The 18,738-nt window shown below is 37.6% G+C and overlaps 1 protein-coding gene across 5 annotated transcripts in view; it reads left to right on the top strand.

The window, feature by feature from the left end:
* Nucleotides 1-18,735, top strand: part of LOC135076048 (uncharacterized) — an 84,344-nt gene extending 65,609 nt beyond the window's left edge. For all 5 annotated transcript variants that reach the window (XM_063970497.1, XM_063970498.1, XM_063970501.1 and 2 more), the window contains exons 2-6: nt 11,417-13,904; nt 14,349-14,974; nt 16,088-16,409; nt 16,914-17,259; nt 17,761-18,735. In XM_063970497.1, the coding sequence (XP_063826567.1) occupies nt 11,417-13,904; nt 14,349-14,974; nt 16,088-16,409; nt 16,914-17,259; nt 17,761-18,172 (4,194 nt within the window). In that variant the 3' untranslated portion in view covers nt 18,173-18,735. The remainder of the gene's footprint in view (nt 1-11,416; nt 13,905-14,348; nt 14,975-16,087; nt 16,410-16,913; nt 17,260-17,760) is intronic.
* The last annotated feature ends 3 nt before the right edge of the window (nt 18,736-18,738 follow it).

Genomic DNA, 18,738 nt, shown 5'->3' with positions numbered 1-18,738 from the left:
AGTCAATTAAAGAAACTATTTCAGAATTTCAGAAGTAGTAAAAAACTTTCACTTCCGTAAATGCTTCAAACTTGAAAAAAATTATCAATCCAATTCAATCGCGTTTAAAAATAATCCTGTACTCACCGGAATTCGAACCTGTAACCAAAAACGACTCACTGCGCGATTGACACGCCATCTGACGATTGACAAGATCTTTAGAACTGCAAACTGCAATCAACCTAGTCATTTTGTCAATAACATTACTTGCAAGTGGCATAGTGAACAGCATATCAGACTATACATTTCTGTAGCAAAATCGACTCTATCACAACTCCATAAGGTATACCTACTTAGTAATAAGTCATCCTACAAGTGGTACATCCGGAATCGTGGGCATCACAATACCAATCTGTGGTCTAGCAAAAAACCGTCTGCCGGCCTAAACAAACAGTCAAGGACAGTTGAAAGGAAAACCGCTGGGCAAATAAAGTCTATTATAGTGGGAAAAAGTTTTTTGCGTAAGCTCTAATAGTTGTAGGAAATCACTTCCGGTGGTTAAAAGTAATTTTTCACGGTCTTGCTCTACAATAGTCTATGGTTTTGAGTTTTGACTCTATGGCGACTAACTAAAGCAATACAATGTCATTTTTATAAGAGCCTGTTTTTTGGAATATTAAAAAATAAAGGGCATCATTTGATTTGAATTTAGAACGCCATTAATAGCTTTTTTTAAATAATCTAATCTTGGCCATTTGTAAGCACTATTTTATTAGTCTATGCAAATAAAGGAATTTTGATTTTGACTTTGACATATAGGGCAATAGTGAGATAGTGAAGTGACTGAGTTTCTTGCGCTGCTTCTTCTCAGCACTGGACTACTGGCCCACTTATTGTCCTGAAGCAATGATAGGGTTAATACTGGGACGTGTAAGTGCTTATTAAAAGCCTACTTGGATAAATAAATGAGTTTTATGAGTTTTTTTTATAGACGCTTTAAAGTTGAAACGCCGAAAATAGCAACATTAAAAAGTAAATGTTTTTACTTAAAACACACGTGAGGGTCGCCAAAAGAAAATAAAACAAGACAATGTAAATAAATAATGTAAAACAACCAATAAATTAACGTTGTTAGCTACTGAACCCTTGTCAAGTGGATCCGCATTGTTTCATAAACATTCCACGCACCTCAATTTGAAAACTGCGAAATGCATTCCCATTGAAATATCAGACGTGCTTGAATAATAACAAGATTCAAATTCGAGTTCGCGTCATATTTTCGATATCACGCAAAAGTGAAACAATAATGTACAGTGCTCAAAGAAATTGAAACATGCAACTTTAGGCGCTGTTGCATTGATATAAGGACTCAAGGCTTTGTTATTGTTGGTAATGGTTTACTGTACAATGGTTGACGTACGTGCCCCATTGTTGTCCACTTTTTATGCTTTCATGAATTAATTATATGCGTAGAAAAGCAACCGTATGAGGTCGGAGGAACAGACCGCTTGTGGGTTGGATGATGACTACTATAGGACCTCGAATTTCATCATCATCATCGTCAGGTCATTAAGGACATGGCTCTAGGCAACTCATTAGATTAGGACCTAGAATTTCATCATCATCATCATGTTTACTAAAGCAAATGGAAGATTTGATCCAAACTCTACACGGATTGGGGAGGCCAGGTGTGAAGGCATGATTAATATTTTCCGAAAAATTTCTAAATACGTATGATGACAAGGCTTTGAAAGTTGTACCACTTGTAAAGCAAACATAAGTCGCTAATGCTTAAAACAAACAGCATCTGCTTTTACAGCTAGCTCTAGGCTATCATCCACTGCCCACGAGATGTTTTGTGCCTATAGTGGAAGTCGAAAGCAAAAGTTACATTTTACATACTTCTTTTTTGATAGTGATTGGTATCTTTTCATCTTTATTTGACTAATATTTTCTGACTCTATCAGTAGTCATTCGAATCACCAATTCACCAATATTATTATGTGCCATTACAAGCTTTCGTGTATCTACAATTTATATTCAGACTTTCCAAGTCTTTATTATCCTACAATCATTCCTACTCTGCAAAATTTTATTATGTTTTGTAATTTATTAAAATAGCAAAGCAGGTTTTAAAACTTAATCAATTATTTATTACATTAAATTCATGCAATAGTCATACGATAAAAAGTATTGCGAATCGAAAATCTTGTCTCTCGATAAAAAGCGTGGGTATATTTGGTGTCAGTCCACTCACTCCTTTGCATATTCCGTCTCATTTACATTTTTGTGGTTTCATGTCTGCCAGTCGTGACTAGGTTTCAAAATAAGCACTGTATTTTAAAGTTTTTTTATGGTTCTGTGAAGATTTTGGTCATTTTATTACCTGCTGCCTGCATTTTTGATGCAACAAACGGGGATTCAATCATTTTAAATTCACATGCATCGTGGAATTCTTAATCTGATTCTAAACACGCGAAATTGTGAGTTCCCCATATAAACTGTAACCCACTTCACCTGTAACCCTGTAAGCGTTTTGCGACAAAGTTTTATAATATCAGATATCGGTCTTTAAGGTCTAATCTCTTTAGCAAAATAATACCAAACTTGATATAGATGTGAAAATTTTACAAACGAACAAATAATAAGTAGTTGCTTTCGCATTTCGCAATATTTTATACCAATTAATCAGGCTTTGACTTCCTTGTTAGTAACTTAAACATATATAAATAAATAAATAAATAAATAAATCTTTGGACAATTTCACACAGCGCCAGCTAGCCCCAAAGTAAGCAACTTAATGCTTGTGTTATGGGTGCTAGCTTAACGGATATACTACTTATATACTTTTTTTTTTTTTAAATACATAAATATTATACATAGTCACACCCAGACCCGTCACAGAAATTAAAATTCATCATTTCAATTTCTGCCCGGCCGGGAATCGAACCCGGGACCTCTCGGCATAGTAGTCCGTTCTGAACCACTACACCAAACGGCCGAAAATATAAAAACTTAATCAAAAAACATGACAAGTTGTCAAAGGCCCAGCGCCTACTCATTGCCATCTAGTAGTCCGTTACATAATGGCTGAGTCACAAAACTTAAGTGACTTAGATGATTCATACACGTCTATAAACCGCAGATTTATTACTAACTGATTTAGTTCTAAAATAGGCTGCAAATTAGCTTTAGAAGAACCTGTAAAATAGGCGCCTGTCTATGATTGTTTTGGTGTAGTTTGGCAAATGCGTTAACTAAGCCAGTTCCTCCGTGGTTGAGGATTCCGGGTGAAGCTCGCTTCCACCTTCGGCCTGATCGTCACTTACCATCAGGTGAGACACAGGCCAAGAGCTTCCTCGTTGTGGATAAAAAAAATTGTTAAACCTTTGTTATCTAGTGGTAGAGTTGGGCTCTCGTAAGGATCCGTAATTTTTACTTTGTGAAGTATTGCATGCTTTGGACACGAGTCTAGAATTCTCCAAAAATGCATCTCTAATGATTTGGTGATTATGCCATCTTAACTGCTTAAAAAGCTGTGATGCTCACTAATTTTTAGTGGGCTTTTTAGCCCTGTCTACTTTTGCCTGGATTCTTATCGGTTCGGGACTTCGGTAGCCTATTAGTAATTTTTCACGTGAGCTGAGATCGTAAAGCCATGTTTTATTGCTGATTTCCCACACTGTGTGACAGTCTTCAACTAAGTTTCGCTGAATTTCATCCAAAGTGAAATTGCCCAGCAAGTTTCTACCAGGAACGTGTTTGTTTTTCTCTGCCATAAAATGTGTACTACGAAATGCAGTTTCTAAGCCTACGCGTTGGAAAGCCGTCCCTATATGCTAAGGCCACTCGTATGGGACCGCTTTTCTGCTACTTTTATCTCTATTACCATAAAGTTTTATTGCTACAAGTATTATTGGTGTGAAAGACGAGACTTGGGAAATTATTCACGACGAGAACAAACCAAAGGAATTTAGAGTGATATTTTTAGGTTACAGATTTGAATATTCTGACTCCCACGCATTCCTGACAATGATTAGAATATGGCATGGACTAAGAAAGTATTGTATTCTGGATCCTGGAGCTATAAATATGATCTGCATCACAATCGTAAACACTTATTTGACGCCTCACATGATTCATTTTAACAAGACAATCACCTATTAATCAATTTATTTACACACCTCCACAAGTCCTTCTGTAGGTTACAAAATAAAACTTAATAATAACAATAAAGTCAACGGAGGATGAGTGCGTCAGAAAAACATTATTTTATTATGCAACTGAGATAACCCTCAGTGTCTATTGCCCGCAGACATGGCATCTGCCAATAAAATTCGATGCCCATGAAGCGATACGACGCATGTTACCAATAAATTAATAACACCCATTAAAATAATACTGTGTAATCTAATTTTAGTAATGGTGGGAACGCGTCTGGACCGCAGCTAAGCAGCAATCATTTGTTTCTGAGAAACATTCTAGCCACATAAAGTTAACGACCCAGCAATAATACCTTTTACAAACTTTTTCGAACGTGCCCCAAATTTAAACGGCACTGGCACACAAGAAACGAAGAAAAATATTTGAATTCTTAACGTTCCATTGCGCAAAATGAGGTTGATACGCCTGTGTCAAAGAAAAAAAAAACTTATTTGAACTAAAAAGTACACTAGACTTGGACTAGAGGTTTTTGACCCTTGATAAAAATGTGTAGTCCAAGATTTGCACTATGCAGCTAGAATACTCTTCGTAGACATTCCTATCTTATACGCAGTCCTAGAACTCCGGAAATCCATAAACCATTCAGCCTGCGAAAAAGTATCTATCTGAGATAACATTTGAATGGACTATTAATTCACGTCCCCTATTATTAGGTTATCCTTCGATCTTAATCCGAGTCGCGATCTAGAGAAAGTCGAAAGGCGGGAATTATCCTAAGCCACCATTAGTGTTTCCTGATCGTACAGTCAGTATAGTCAACTGCACGGGAAAGTGTACTTAATCTTTATTACAAGCAAATAAGGTACATTATTCAACAGGAATGTGTACCTGTTATAAGTACACCTGACTGCGTAAACACTGATTTGCATTGATCTGGATATCTAACGGTTAGATCAAGATCTGTGTGTTTAGTTTCCTGTTTATTATATTATTGATGAGGCTTATGTAAGCAAGAATTTTTAGGTAATATTGTTACCATAATATTTTGATTATGATCAAGCCTTCATTCATAGTGGTATCTAAATAAAGTTAAGATTTATGTAATCATTTCCTTGATTTGTCAAAACAAAATCTAGGAAATGATTACGTAAATCTCCTTAACTTTAGGCGATTTATGAACTGATTAGGATTAGTTAGAAGAAGAAAGTTAAGGCGTACCACGTAATCTTTTTGGAGGACAAGATTGATTCCAAGGAATCAGCCTCAGTATTGTGCCTTGCGGGACGCCTATGTCCATCAGTGACTTGGTTACATAACTGGAATATCTACTTTCATACATTTACTAACCCTGCTCGTTCTGTTGACCTCATGAAAAGTTTATATCGTCTTCAAAGCACAATAGCGAGTAAAAGTTGTTTAACCTTTCCGAGTCCATTTAAACGCAATACGTAATTCGATGAGATCACGATTTGCGAATGCACTCCATGAGGCCTAATAAGGACTCGGCTTGGACGCTTTAAAGTTGCCGAGGCGACTTTTAAATAAAAAGTAATATTATTATGATCATTCAAGTTTGGTCACAAAATTGATTATGCCAAATACGATGCCATAAGAGCGGGTTTTACAGTCCCTTCAATCAAATACTTGTTCTTTAAGTTTTTCTGCTACCACAGGCTTGTCTTTTATATTATGTAATGACGCTTTTCAGTTACTTAAAGTTACGAGTTCAAAATAACTTTCTTAAGAATTTGTTGTTAACTGTATTTGTATTAATATCATCATCAATTCATACTATGACGTCAGCGTCATTAACTATTATTCATTTTCAACCTAAATAGCTATTTACACTATGATCATAATGTACAGAATACACAGTTTTTGTCCTACTAGTCTAGTCCGAGTAGTTACTTATCTCCCACAATCTAGCCTCAACCTATCGGCCAATGACATCGAATTGGTTGGCATTATTCCAAGCATTGTCGATCGTTTTCAACTGGGACAAGTAAAATCCATCAGCAAGCAGGACCATCTATAAATTGTCGCAGGAATGCGAGTTATGCGCCGGCGCAAGTTCAATGTTTGCATTCTACACAGCGCATTCTGTCGCCAGCATGAGATTTATGATATTGAAGGTGTGTACAGTCATCAGCAAATGACATAGATTTAGTACGTTGACTGTCCACCTGGATTGATCAATTGGGATTCTTCCCTGCCATCTTAAAATGATAGAGGTTTTACTTAATTATAGCAAAAACATTTTAATAACGCCGTCAAAACGTAGAGTAAATAATTCCAACGCTTAATTTTTTTTTCTGCTTTGGTCATTGGTTGACTGAATACCTATTTCCGATATTTTTTTATCCTTTTTTCGCCTGTTAATTATCTACTTCTTTTTGTTTCGTTATTTCCAAATGATTAGACAGTAACTACAGTTTTTAGTAACTGTACGTCACTGCAACCGGCTCGTAGATCTACTGTTTTGTTTTTTCCATGTCCTGTCTCATGATCTTTTTATTGTTATGAGAAATTATTTTCCGTGACATAGATGATTACTTTCAAAACTGACAAGAGCATTACACAAAGCCGGTGATAGCAACTGTATCATTTGCTTTATCAGTCGTGTTAAAATGATCTCCTTGTATGACAATGATACTAAGGACGATACTATTGAAACTTGAGATTGGAATTATTTACAACTTTTTCTTTTTATAGTCACGCCTTCTTCTTCCTAAGTCCTTCATTGATGAGGATCGCGACCACATTATAGTGTTCCTCCACAGACTGCGGTCATATAGCTGTGTGGTACGCAGATCTTAATCTATTGGTATACCTATTACAATTAAATAAACAAATTCATAACTAATTAAGGTTCCTATCAAGTTTCATCAACTGGTTTTTCACCACGATTTTAATTTGCTTACATGCCAACCTCTACATTTTATTTTCCCAATAAGCCTTACATATGTTGAAACTTCTTAATTTAAAATTGTTTATACAATGTGTAACAAAATGTGTTATACTTTAACAATACTGTCATCACGGTTACAATCGTTTCTTTTATGATATTTTGGGTCAATACCATCATGTTGGCCTTTGCCTGATTACTGCATCAAAACATGTTCTATTTGTCTTACCTACTTAGTAATTTAGCGTAAGTAGGGTACCAGCTGTGTCTAGGGTTGTCAAAATAAGTTATATTAACCTAGAACAAACGACCTATCACTTTGGGTGGAGAGCACGAATCTTCTTCTTCTTCTTATCATGTCGATAGCAAACCTACACAGTGTCAGCCCAAAACTCCGCCACAAGAGTGGCGTTGTCAGCAGCATTCATTAAATTCTCCTGCGTGCAGTTGCAGCACGAATCATGGTAAACTTTTATCTCTAAAAATTAAATACAGAATGATAGGAATACAGAAATTATCTATGTGTGGTAGAGTGCGTATCGTAATGCTCGTAGTGCCATGGATTCCAACTTATTTCCAACCCACCACCATTAGAGATTACCTACCTTACTCGTACCTACAAAATTGTACTCTTATTTATGGAGTTGATAATCTTTGCAGAAGGCATTTTTAGGCAATTTTTTATTTACGCAAAACACCCATTTTCCATAGACTTCAATAGCACCACTATAATACCAACGACTACAACCACAGAGTAACTTGCTCCTCTTATCTTTAAAGATTTTGCTAACCTCTTTCTTACATCCTGGACGTAAATTCATATAAACTCTAAAGTAATATTACGACAGCCCTACATTACATAGCACATATTTGTAAAGGTGCTGATGCGCGTGACGCCTCAATTTCACCGGCCAGTCCGGTCTGCGAAATACGGCCTGAATACCTCCACTCACACCATGCTCTTATCCCCAATGCATAAAGATCAAAATTGAATACCACCAGAACTGGATTCTAGATATTGTTTATGTGAATGCCAAGAAGTATGCACATACCGAAGTCTTCCCAGTATGGAAGTTGAAATGCAGCCGCGGAAACCAAGTGCTTAATAAATTCCTTCAGCAGTTAATTCAGTTATCTTCATGGACATTTCTTTTGTTTTTTTATTCAATTTTGAATTCTTTTGCTTCTTACGTTTACAAAGGTAGCAAACATCAAACCCAATACAAAACAATGCCTTAGGCGTATATTTAATACAATAATAAATAATATTACTTATATTAATTATACTATTTATGGTGATTTTGTGGTGAATAACGAATTTTGATACAATTAAGTATCCCTATTACCTTATTACCATTTTCGGTTGTCCTATGTTACACCCTATAGCCTTTTACCGCACCCGGCAAAGCCTTTTTAAAATGTTATTTTATTATCCTCATACCTTATACATACCTATTCCTCCTTTCCATTAACGTCTGTAAATATATGTATTATGTACTTATAGACACATTTTATGTAAATCTTTGGACTAAAACACCGCCACTCTTGCGCATCACAGACCTTTTAGATCGATAGACAACCTTGAACCGTAGTTGCGAAACTGTAAACGATGAGTAACTGTTTTCTATGCACCTACATTACATGTTTCCAGCTCAAATAGCAATATACGAGGTAAATGTTAAACAATAGATCATCACACGTTTAACTAGGATTTATGAACAATAAGGAAATTATAAACATTTGTGTCCTGTCCTTTTATGGTGTCAAAACACCGGACAACTATAAATTAAACATAGTTTACCCCAAAAGTAACACTACAAAAGCAAACGACAGATATTTTCTAATGGACTGTGCTCCCGTTATTAACATTGCCAGTTAGTAAAATTCCCACAGAATATAAATAACACCGCAATATAATATAATATCGATCAGAACAATGAACCAGATGTAATTGTGTAACATGACCGTCAAATTGTAATAGTCTGTCGATGAATCGCCATTTTTATCCAATCCAACAATTATAACACTGAATATAACGGAACAGACTCTAACTTAATAGAATTTGAATCGAAATTGGAGTAGCGAACAGAATTTTTATTACAGACCAATGTTGGTATTGAGAAAAATTCATCAATCGTTGCAACCGTCTAGAGAAGTAGTTATGTCATTTGGTTTTAGACTTGCGAATTGTGGTTTTGTATTCTTTAAATAGTTAGTTTATTTGCGAATGGTGGTTTTGTAATTTTTATTTATCACCCCTATTTCGTTAAAACAAGAGATATTATGTTTATCGCGTGTATGTTACAGTTTAACAGTTGTATGTATTGTTACATCAGAGTTATCTTTACTTTTAAAGACATCACATCAAATCAATCACTGTTATTATTTTTTCCCCGTACTTTCATACTTGGACTCTACATTTTTAAATTAGATCTTGCTTGACTTTCCCCTAACGCGATTAAATTAAGTATTTTTATATTTCATTAGACTTTTAAATGTCTGTCTTATTATCTCCAATAAAGTAAAAAAACGTATTATTATTTCCATTCATCATTACTTGGATATTCTAGATAGTTCTGATGCAATTTTAAAAACTTTCTCAATCTTGTTCATAATGCAAGCATCAAATTAGTATTTCATCGTTTTAATAACTTAGACGTTATAAAACAATTTGTAGCATACGTAAATCAATATTCGTTACATTGATTGCACACTTGAATTTCTATGTCGGGTGCCTTATGTAATAGGTAAGCATTGGTCTAGCAATGTTTTTTATTTATTTAATTTTCAGCAAGGTTTTTAACACTTAGGCTGAGTTGCACCACCTAACTTTGACCGTAACTATAACGATAACCGGTGTTTTAAATAACAAAATACACCGGTCATCGTTATAGTTACCGTTAAAGATGGTTATGCAACTCAGCCTAAGATTTAAGAATTTAGTTTTTAAATTTAATTCAAATTATTTCCTAGCACTTTTCTGAGCATAAATTTTCTACCCAGCCCAAATATCGCTATCGCAGTTTCGAGACTAAATCTTCTGGTCTTTTAAAGAAATGGCGGAAAAAATTCAGCCGCCATTTGTTTATTATACAACAAACACAATTTCGATCAGAATATAAGTATAATATGAGCCAGCACCTTAAGTTCTGTCTTATCAATGTTCTAAATGAAAGTGTGCCTATCTTTCTCTATCTATCGATGTCTTCAAGATGACTTCAAAGTAAACAAGATGTTAGTCTTCGACTTGACAACTTCAACAACTATTTGTAATAAGAACATGTTAATTTTCTCCGTTTTCACCGACAATTTTCCGTTTTCCACCGACGTTTGAGCATCTGATTAGCATAAGACACCCATGTCGGTGAAAGCATTATGTCGCGTGCCGTCATGCTGTCCAAGTATATTTCTGTGTCCAAGATGTGAGCAGAATCGGCAATGACTTGTAGAACAATTGTCATTTCAGAGTAGGTTTCTAGGTTTGTGACACTGGTCAATACAACCTATAAAACTACCTATTGGTTTAGTTCTTCTGACTCTAGATTTACCTGTCCCGGAGACTTATGAGTAATCAAATATTACAATTATTATATTTTAATTAACTTCCCTGGTTTACTTAACTTTAATTGAAATAAGCTGGTATTGGTATTGGTCAATTTGGTCATATTCATAATGCAATATTAATTCGTAGAACTGACTTGGAACCGGAAGGCTGTTAATAGAAATTTGCACCTAATAATTTCATAACACTTTTATTGTATTACTAATTACTAATAATGATTAAAATTTATTCATTGTTAACAATAATTGCTTAACGATAGTACACAATTAAAGTATTTGAAGTAACAAGTGCTTATTAATATTATGTCTTGACATAAATTAGTTAATTGTAACACTGGTAAGTATAACTGTAACCGCAACGCACGCTTCCGACACGCGAATACTCCGTAACTTGCGCTCAAACCGGCTAGGCCCAGCTAGATGCACTTGCTCCTTATCTAACGGAACCCACGGTAATGATAATAATTCTTGCTCGCTTCTGCGACATTACCATACACGAACCCTGAATACCGTCCAAGTTTACGTAAGACGTTTAAAACCACCACGGTTCATAGACGAAGAATATTTTGCATAGAAACCTAGCTATTAAAACTCTTACGAAACGCGACGGAATCGTACCGCCTCACTTAATATGTTATTGCGAGCTACAGTGACGTAAACAGGCAATAAATTAAACATTACAACTTATTAGCTCTTGTTATTCATGCAACAAACGGATTGTCATTCAATAAAATGAACAAACTTTTACATGTTACATTTGAATAAAATTAGAATGCAACTAACGGAATCTTTCTCTTTCTTTCACAGAATGCCAGTTATGTGATCAACAGAAGATATTCGAAGGGCAAGATGTCACCGGTGTGCCACAACTTCGTACAGAATGCGTGGAAGAAAGACTTCTGTTCAAACTGCTTCAAGTCGCGGGAGGAACACATCAAGCAGGAACGCGTGACTGAAGGCAGCAAATACCTAGCGACCCCTTTCCAGAACAGAAGCACTTTCTTCAAGAAGACACCACCGAGCATACTAAAGATTCACCCAAAGAAGAAAAACAAACGAAACGTGAGATTCCCCGAAGAGGTTAGCAGCGTTATAGGTTTCGGTGGTGACGACTGGTCCGATGGAGAGGAGTTCGAAGTCTCAGAGGACAATGAGGAAGAGGACACATTCCCAGACACGGAGGAGGAACGAGAGCTGCACAGGATAACGAAATCAAACACAGACTTCAATACCGTCAAAGCCAATCTGCTCGGCGATTCCGTGACCAAATCGTACACGTCGTTGATGTTAGGCAAGATGCAAACGGACTCGGATGGCAAAAAGAAAACGCTGTTGGTGTCTGTTACCCCGTTCGGGCAGGAGAACAAAGGCCCTAGTGTTAAGTCCCACGTTCGCAAACCCGCCGTTATACATGTATCGGAACCTCCCACTGAGGATACATCGAGCAACTATAAAACCAATATAATTTTATCGTCATACGTTAAAGAATCAGAAACAATAATAGGCGCTGAGAATGCTAGTAGTACTATATGTATGGAAAAATCTTTGCTCGAGGAAATATCCGAAACTTTAGAACAGAACAGAATCACTAGTAGTTCAGACCTCGCATTATCACAAAAAGAAAGCAACAAACCTACAGTGGTTGAAGGAAAAATGAAAGAAAGTATGCAAGATGAAGTAGAGAAAAAAGATATAAACGAAACAAAAAAGAATGGTATTGTCAGAAAATCGCCCCTAATTAAAACACAAGAGCGACCAAAAGTAAACTTGAGTCGATCTGAATTTAAATTCTGTAAAATTAACATTGAGAGTAGTAGTGTTGACTCAGCTGTGAGCACTTTAAACTCGACAGCTAATAACTCTCTGGCATCAGACGACGAAAGTTTTAGCGGACGAACAGACTCTGATAACGACGACAGTGGCCATTTCTCCGAGACGCACAAGTGTGAAGAGACCGTTAAGATAAAAGTGTTCAACGAGACTGATAAAAACGTCAAATTGTCGCCTATCGGGCAGCTTAGAAAGGCGGACGGGCAAGTCAACGGCGGATATTCAACTTTTCAAAGTCCGATCATGGACATGCCAACGATAATGCCGAAACAACCGGAAAATATTTTCTCTGCGGAAGCGAGTCGGGAGTTAGCTGGCGAGCCAGATGGACGGGCTGACCCTGACGAAACCAGTGAAGCTCCAGCGTTACCCAAAAGTCCGATTCCAACGATGGATCCCCGGCCGTCTTTCTTACACGGTATGATCACAGATATTATGCCTACACACAAGCCAGCCTTGCCTGAAAAGCCCAAACTGCCCGCCAAACCGGTTATAAAACAGACTACCAAAAAGAATTCCATTACAACGCATCAACAGCAAATGACAATGCATGTACAGCACTCAATAAAAAAAGATGACGACGAAAGAGCCAGTAGAGCTATAAGCGAGGAGAAAAATAACGAAATTAGTGAAGTGCAAGAAGACAAGCCAGAGCCAATTTACTACGCGAAGCCAGTGTTGACTAAACAAGACAGTGATACGTCACTCAATAGTTTAGGTAAGCGTAAAGCTCCCACTCCTCCGCTTTCGCCATCCATTGAAGAATACTCGAATAACCTGTACCAAAGAAACACAAATGGATTCATGAAATCTGATTCACCGGTAGTTAGGGAGATGGAAAAACGAGAACGCGCTACGATGTCTGTGACGGCGAAGGCGAGACCGATGCAGGATGAAATCGTGGAAGCTAAAAAGGTTGACGTAATACCGGAGCCGGCGCCCCGGCGGAATATATCTCTATCGCACGACAACCTGTTGCTCGACGAGAAACGGAAAGGAAAGTATAAATTTTCAATTAAGAAACTGCTTCGTATCGGTTCCTCTAAAGATCTAGATAAGAAGGAGTTGAGTGTCGCTACTGTTGCTAAGTTGCCACCGAAACAGGAAGAGATTTATGATCTGACGCCGAAGCCGAAGCCGCGTCTAGTGATCATCCATCCGTTGGATATCAACGGTTCGAATGTGGAGGTAGTGAAGTCGAATTGTGAGATTTCGGAGAGTTTGCGGCGAGTGAGTCACGACGAGGAGTCGATATACAGTGGGATTTCTGAGGATGCGAGAGAAACGAAGGTTGTGAACAAGCCTCCTCCCCCGCCAAGGCAGTCGAGCGAGGATTACAAGACTGTTCCGAGTGGCTCCAAGCCAGCTCGGCCTCCTCCGCCGAAGTCAGCTGTTCTTCAAAAAAAGCAGAAGCAGCAAGCTTGGACACCCCCCAACAAAGGCGATAACATTTACGCTAACTTGGGTAAGTTCCATTCACTCATTGACCATTATAGCTTAGAATAATTATTATGAATGATAAGAAACGCTAAGCAAAGCCAATAACAACAAATGTTTACATAAACATAACTACAATTATAATTAAACGCTCTAATTAACGCGTAATGCAGTAAAGTACCACCACTCTTTATTGAAATCTATGAATGCATGCATGTCGATAACAATTGATTGTTTACATACTCAATTAAGCGCTGATGGAGCGACCAGCATTATTTCTAGAAATGAACAATCACTCGGATTTGTGTCACAGAGACCCATTAACATGTTTATCGTATTGCAAGCCAAGCTTTCGCGTTTTTTATTCACCCGTGGGAAATACTACAAGTTCGGGTGATAAATTGTCACTTGTTTTCATCATAGATAGGTACTCGTATCTGTATCATTAATCGATAATATTTTGCAATTACAGGAGAAATCAGGTCAGCTCTAGCGCCACGAAAACCAGAACGGACGGCGAGCATGCGAGAGCGAGAAGCGCATCTAGAACTTCCGAAACGCAGAACTCCAATAGACGACGACAAAGACGAGGTCGATGACGGCCCCCACGAGCTAGTGCAGGCCACCAACGAAGCCGTTATCCATAACTACGACGACGTCTACAACTCCAGGAAATACGAAGAAGAAACCTGTGATTCCGCCAAAAACAGTGACAGCGATTACGAATACGTGCACCACGCGCGATCCAGCTCGCCCGAATGCGATTCAGCCATCAAAACTACAACGCCCGAAAGGAACGAAGCCAGAAAAAGCGTTGAAAACCCCGAATTCCCCAAATACAACGGTTTCAGATCGTCACTCCCTTACTGCGGAAGCGAGACAGAATCCGAAATCTACTCGCCATACAGCTTCTACAGCTCGAACGATGCCATGGACAGTCCAAGCAACGAAGACTACCAGAACGAGATGACACCAAAAAACACAACAAACAAACTGAGAGTGCGAAAGGGACGCAGCGTGGTCCACAGGAATCTTGAAGATAATTACGGTGCCGTAGTGATTGCGAATCACGAAGCCCTGGCGCAGGTTTTAGAACAGGTAATTTATCTAACCATACGCTTGGGCGTGTTTTTCTTATACGGTTTCTATTATTAGTTTGTCCCGTTCAGTTGCATTCCAGTTTATTCACCCGTGACTTTATGAAAATGGCTATTATATAACTTCATTCATGTAACGTTGCGTATTTAAATACTTTCAATAGACAAAATTATGTACACAGCGATTTCACTTTTGTATTGACAATGGCAATGGAATGGAAATGTTGCCGTATCTGTTATTTAAAATGTAAATACAGTGGTGTCATCATCAGAAATTACCTACCGCTATAATGATTAACACAATGAAAATAATTTTTGTCGATTATTTTGGCGTAGTGTATTCTCAAACACTTTACTGCAATGCTCGAGGTCACGGGTTCGATTCCCTACAGTACTATAAGAAATAACAAGAAAGTAATCTTGCATTCGTCTAGGTATTTTCTATGTTAACATAATTGTTAATTTGTTATATCTTACTCGTCCTTACAAGGTTATATTATGTGCCTATTCGTTAACATAAAATTTTTTCCATTTACAAGACTTTAGTTGTAAACTTAGTTGTTACGTTGGACCATTACATCACTAAAACAAATGTTTGTTTTGTACAAAAACTTGTTTCCTTGGCGGTTCTGCATAAATATGTTACAATACAAATTGGTTATAATTTTCAAAAGGTTTTCTATTTCTGGAATGTTAATAGCTCGAACAATATAAGGTCAAGGGAACATTCGTAGATCGAATCTTTATGGGAACAATGCTTTAACAAAAAGTACCGTGACGAATGCAGTCAAGGTGGAAGTAAAAAATATATGATAGTACGTAGATATTTTATCATTTCAAGTAGGACTGTTTTAATCAAACCAATCTCCTCCAAGGAGAAAGGAATGCTAAAGAGAGTAAAGTGTCATTATAGTTTCATTTTCGTTATTACCTAATTGCTTGGCCTTATTGACTCTAACCTTCATTCTACCTTGTTCGTACCTAACTTAAAAACGTCGCGAAGCGTCACAAAATGAAATACCTACCAGTGCAAATAGTGCAAATTAATAAACGCACTAGCTTAAAGTAATACAATTTCCAGTCAAATTAACCATTAAAAATCTCCAAATTCCAGGTTCAACAAAGTGCGACGATGCAGCCTTCCCTACGCGGGCTGAAAGCTTGCACAAACCTCCGCTGGAACGACTTCTCCATCCAGCCAATGCCGAAGAATTCCTTCGTGCGAGCAGGAAAGAGGATCTTCTACCCTGCCATCTGGAACTCTAGCCAAGGGCCGGTCAACGTAACCCTGATGCTGTACAAGGAGCAGATGGCCTCTCAGATGATTTGCCAGCAGTCAGTCCAGCCACAAACGCTGAGTCTGAACGCTATCACGGAGTTCTGCGATCTGGTGTCGCTGCAGCATTTTGGGGAAGATGGAGAAGATTTGGTTCAAGGTCAGTTTGAAAATTAAACTCATTTTACTTTTGCAAGTAGGCTTTTAAAAAGCACTTTTACACGTCCCAGTATTAACCCTATCACTGCTTCGGGACAATAAACGGGCCAGTGCTGAAATATGGGTCAAATCTGTGTAGCGCAATTTGGGAACGTGGAAACGACCTGAACTTTGGTAGTCTTATTAGCTGATAGAAATTTTCATTGCACAAGTGAATGCCTTACTGCACCTTGGTGCATCTATCTGTTACTACTTCTTTGCACTACACCAATACGGCATTCTCCACAATATCTAGTTCGTTCGTTCGTTTCAGCCAAATGACGTCCACTGCTGGACAAAAGCCTCCTCCAAGGTTTTCCACAATGCACGGTCCTGCGCTATATCTAGTTAAATAGCTCAAAATGAATACTTACTATGTCCACGAAAGATCTCACGAAGCTGGCAAAACAATACCTAAAGAAATTAACAATAACACGTCATCTAACACAACTCTTTTACATTCCAGCGACCATAGTGGTCCTCGCACACGCTCAAGTCGACACCATCCAATCGTATGGAGAAAGCCTTCACGCCACCGAAGGTTTAACCACCAAAGAGTACCAGCTCGTCCAAACAGAACAGACACACGAGGCCATATTCATGATGCTCCAACTCATAAACGGCCTCAAGTGCCTTCAAGCAAGAGGCGTAGAAGAAATCCCAGATACACTATGCTCGTTTATATCCTTGAAGGAGATACAGCCACTGGTGTCACATGGTAGCACACTGAATCTGCCATCGCCTGATGATAGACTCAACTCTTTGTGGGCACCTAAAACCAACTGCTACGGGCGGTTGTGCATATTGCAAGGGTAAGTTATAAATCAGTTATGGGAGCACGGTAGTGCATTAAATTGTAGAGCAAGTTTGGAAAAAAATTACGCACAATAAGTAGATGTCTTTTTAGTGTCTATAACTGCCATGCAAACTGTTGACGAACAATTTATTAGCTAGTTTTTCGCATGTAACAAGGGTGATAATAAGATTTTTCTGGTATTTTTATGTTCTGTCTTTATGGGTTATTTTTAAATATGGTTCACGAAGCACCTCCATCTTTGTGCATGTCTACGATCACGTCAAGATGAAAATCTTTTCCAAGTCCATTTTTATGGATTAAATCTACACCTAGAATAAGAATAAGAATTATTGATTTGCTAAAACATGGTCATTACAGATATTAAATGAATACTTATGTCCTACTTTATTAAATTCAAAATAAGTTCAGTAAAGTGAAAACCACCCCCAACTTACCAGCATTCTGGTTCACCTTCAGAGTGATGAAGCAGGACTAATTGATATCCATCTCTTTCCAGACTGAGCGAAGAAATCAACAGCAGCAAATCAGCAGATGAAGAGCACCTCAACTCTCTTTGCAAGTGCGGCATGAAGGCCCTGGAGATCCTTCTTCCAGGCGAGAAACTAACCCCCCTCCTCAAAGAGGTATTACAAGAAGAACGCGCCATATCCTTGAACCAAGCTAAATCCGTTCTGGAATTTATGCTTTGGGGTCCTTTGGACGTCGTGCAAGGCGTCCCAGTTGAAGACAGAGAATTATCCTTACAAAGGTGGCTGGATCTAGAGAGAGCAACGGTTCTGCATGGCCTGGTCAGAACCAGAGTCCAACTCAATGTATTCGAACAACTACACCTCATGTTCTTGGTTCGGTCTACCGCAAAAGCCATGTGCGACGCCTCCGTTCTCTTAGAGAAGGCCAATGTGTATTAATATAAATTCCTTAAGCTTTAAGCCACCCGTTTCATACCCTATAAAACGGGACATACTTTAAGAACTAGCTTAGTTGGGCACCTGAAAGACTTGTTAGTTAAAATTAATGTTAATTGCGTCCAAGTTGAGTCCCACCCGAGAACATATTTTAAGTGGATTTAAGTGTTGAGAAAATGAGTAAAAATATATTTTAAATACAGATTAATAAGGTATCCGTTTAATACAATTAAATTGTAAGCTTTGTTACTGTTTCCATGTTAAAACGATGTAATTTTGTAAAGATTTAATTAAAAAACGATTTGTTTAGTAAAACGACAGTTAAATGTTATTTTTGTTAATATTGGACCATATAAAAACATTGTTAGGTGCCAATAAATAGAACTGAAGTAATATACTCAATGTATTTTATGTTTCTGGTGCCTTATTTACTTGTATTATATAGTTTATTGTAAATTTAACTCATATACCTAATTTATATTCTTTAAACGAGCTCTATAATGTTATTCGCGAGTTCAAAATATTGATTTGTATTAAAATTCATCGAATATACAGATTTTATGCAAGTT

This window comes from Ostrinia nubilalis, chromosome 11 (assembly GCF_963855985.1).
Source record: "Ostrinia nubilalis chromosome 11, ilOstNubi1.1, whole genome shotgun sequence".
In the NCBI taxonomy this organism is placed as follows: Eukaryota; Metazoa; Arthropoda; class Insecta; order Lepidoptera; family Crambidae; genus Ostrinia; species Ostrinia nubilalis.
Note: the sequence above shows the minus strand (reverse complement) of the source record. Positions and strands in the feature narration are given on the sequence as shown.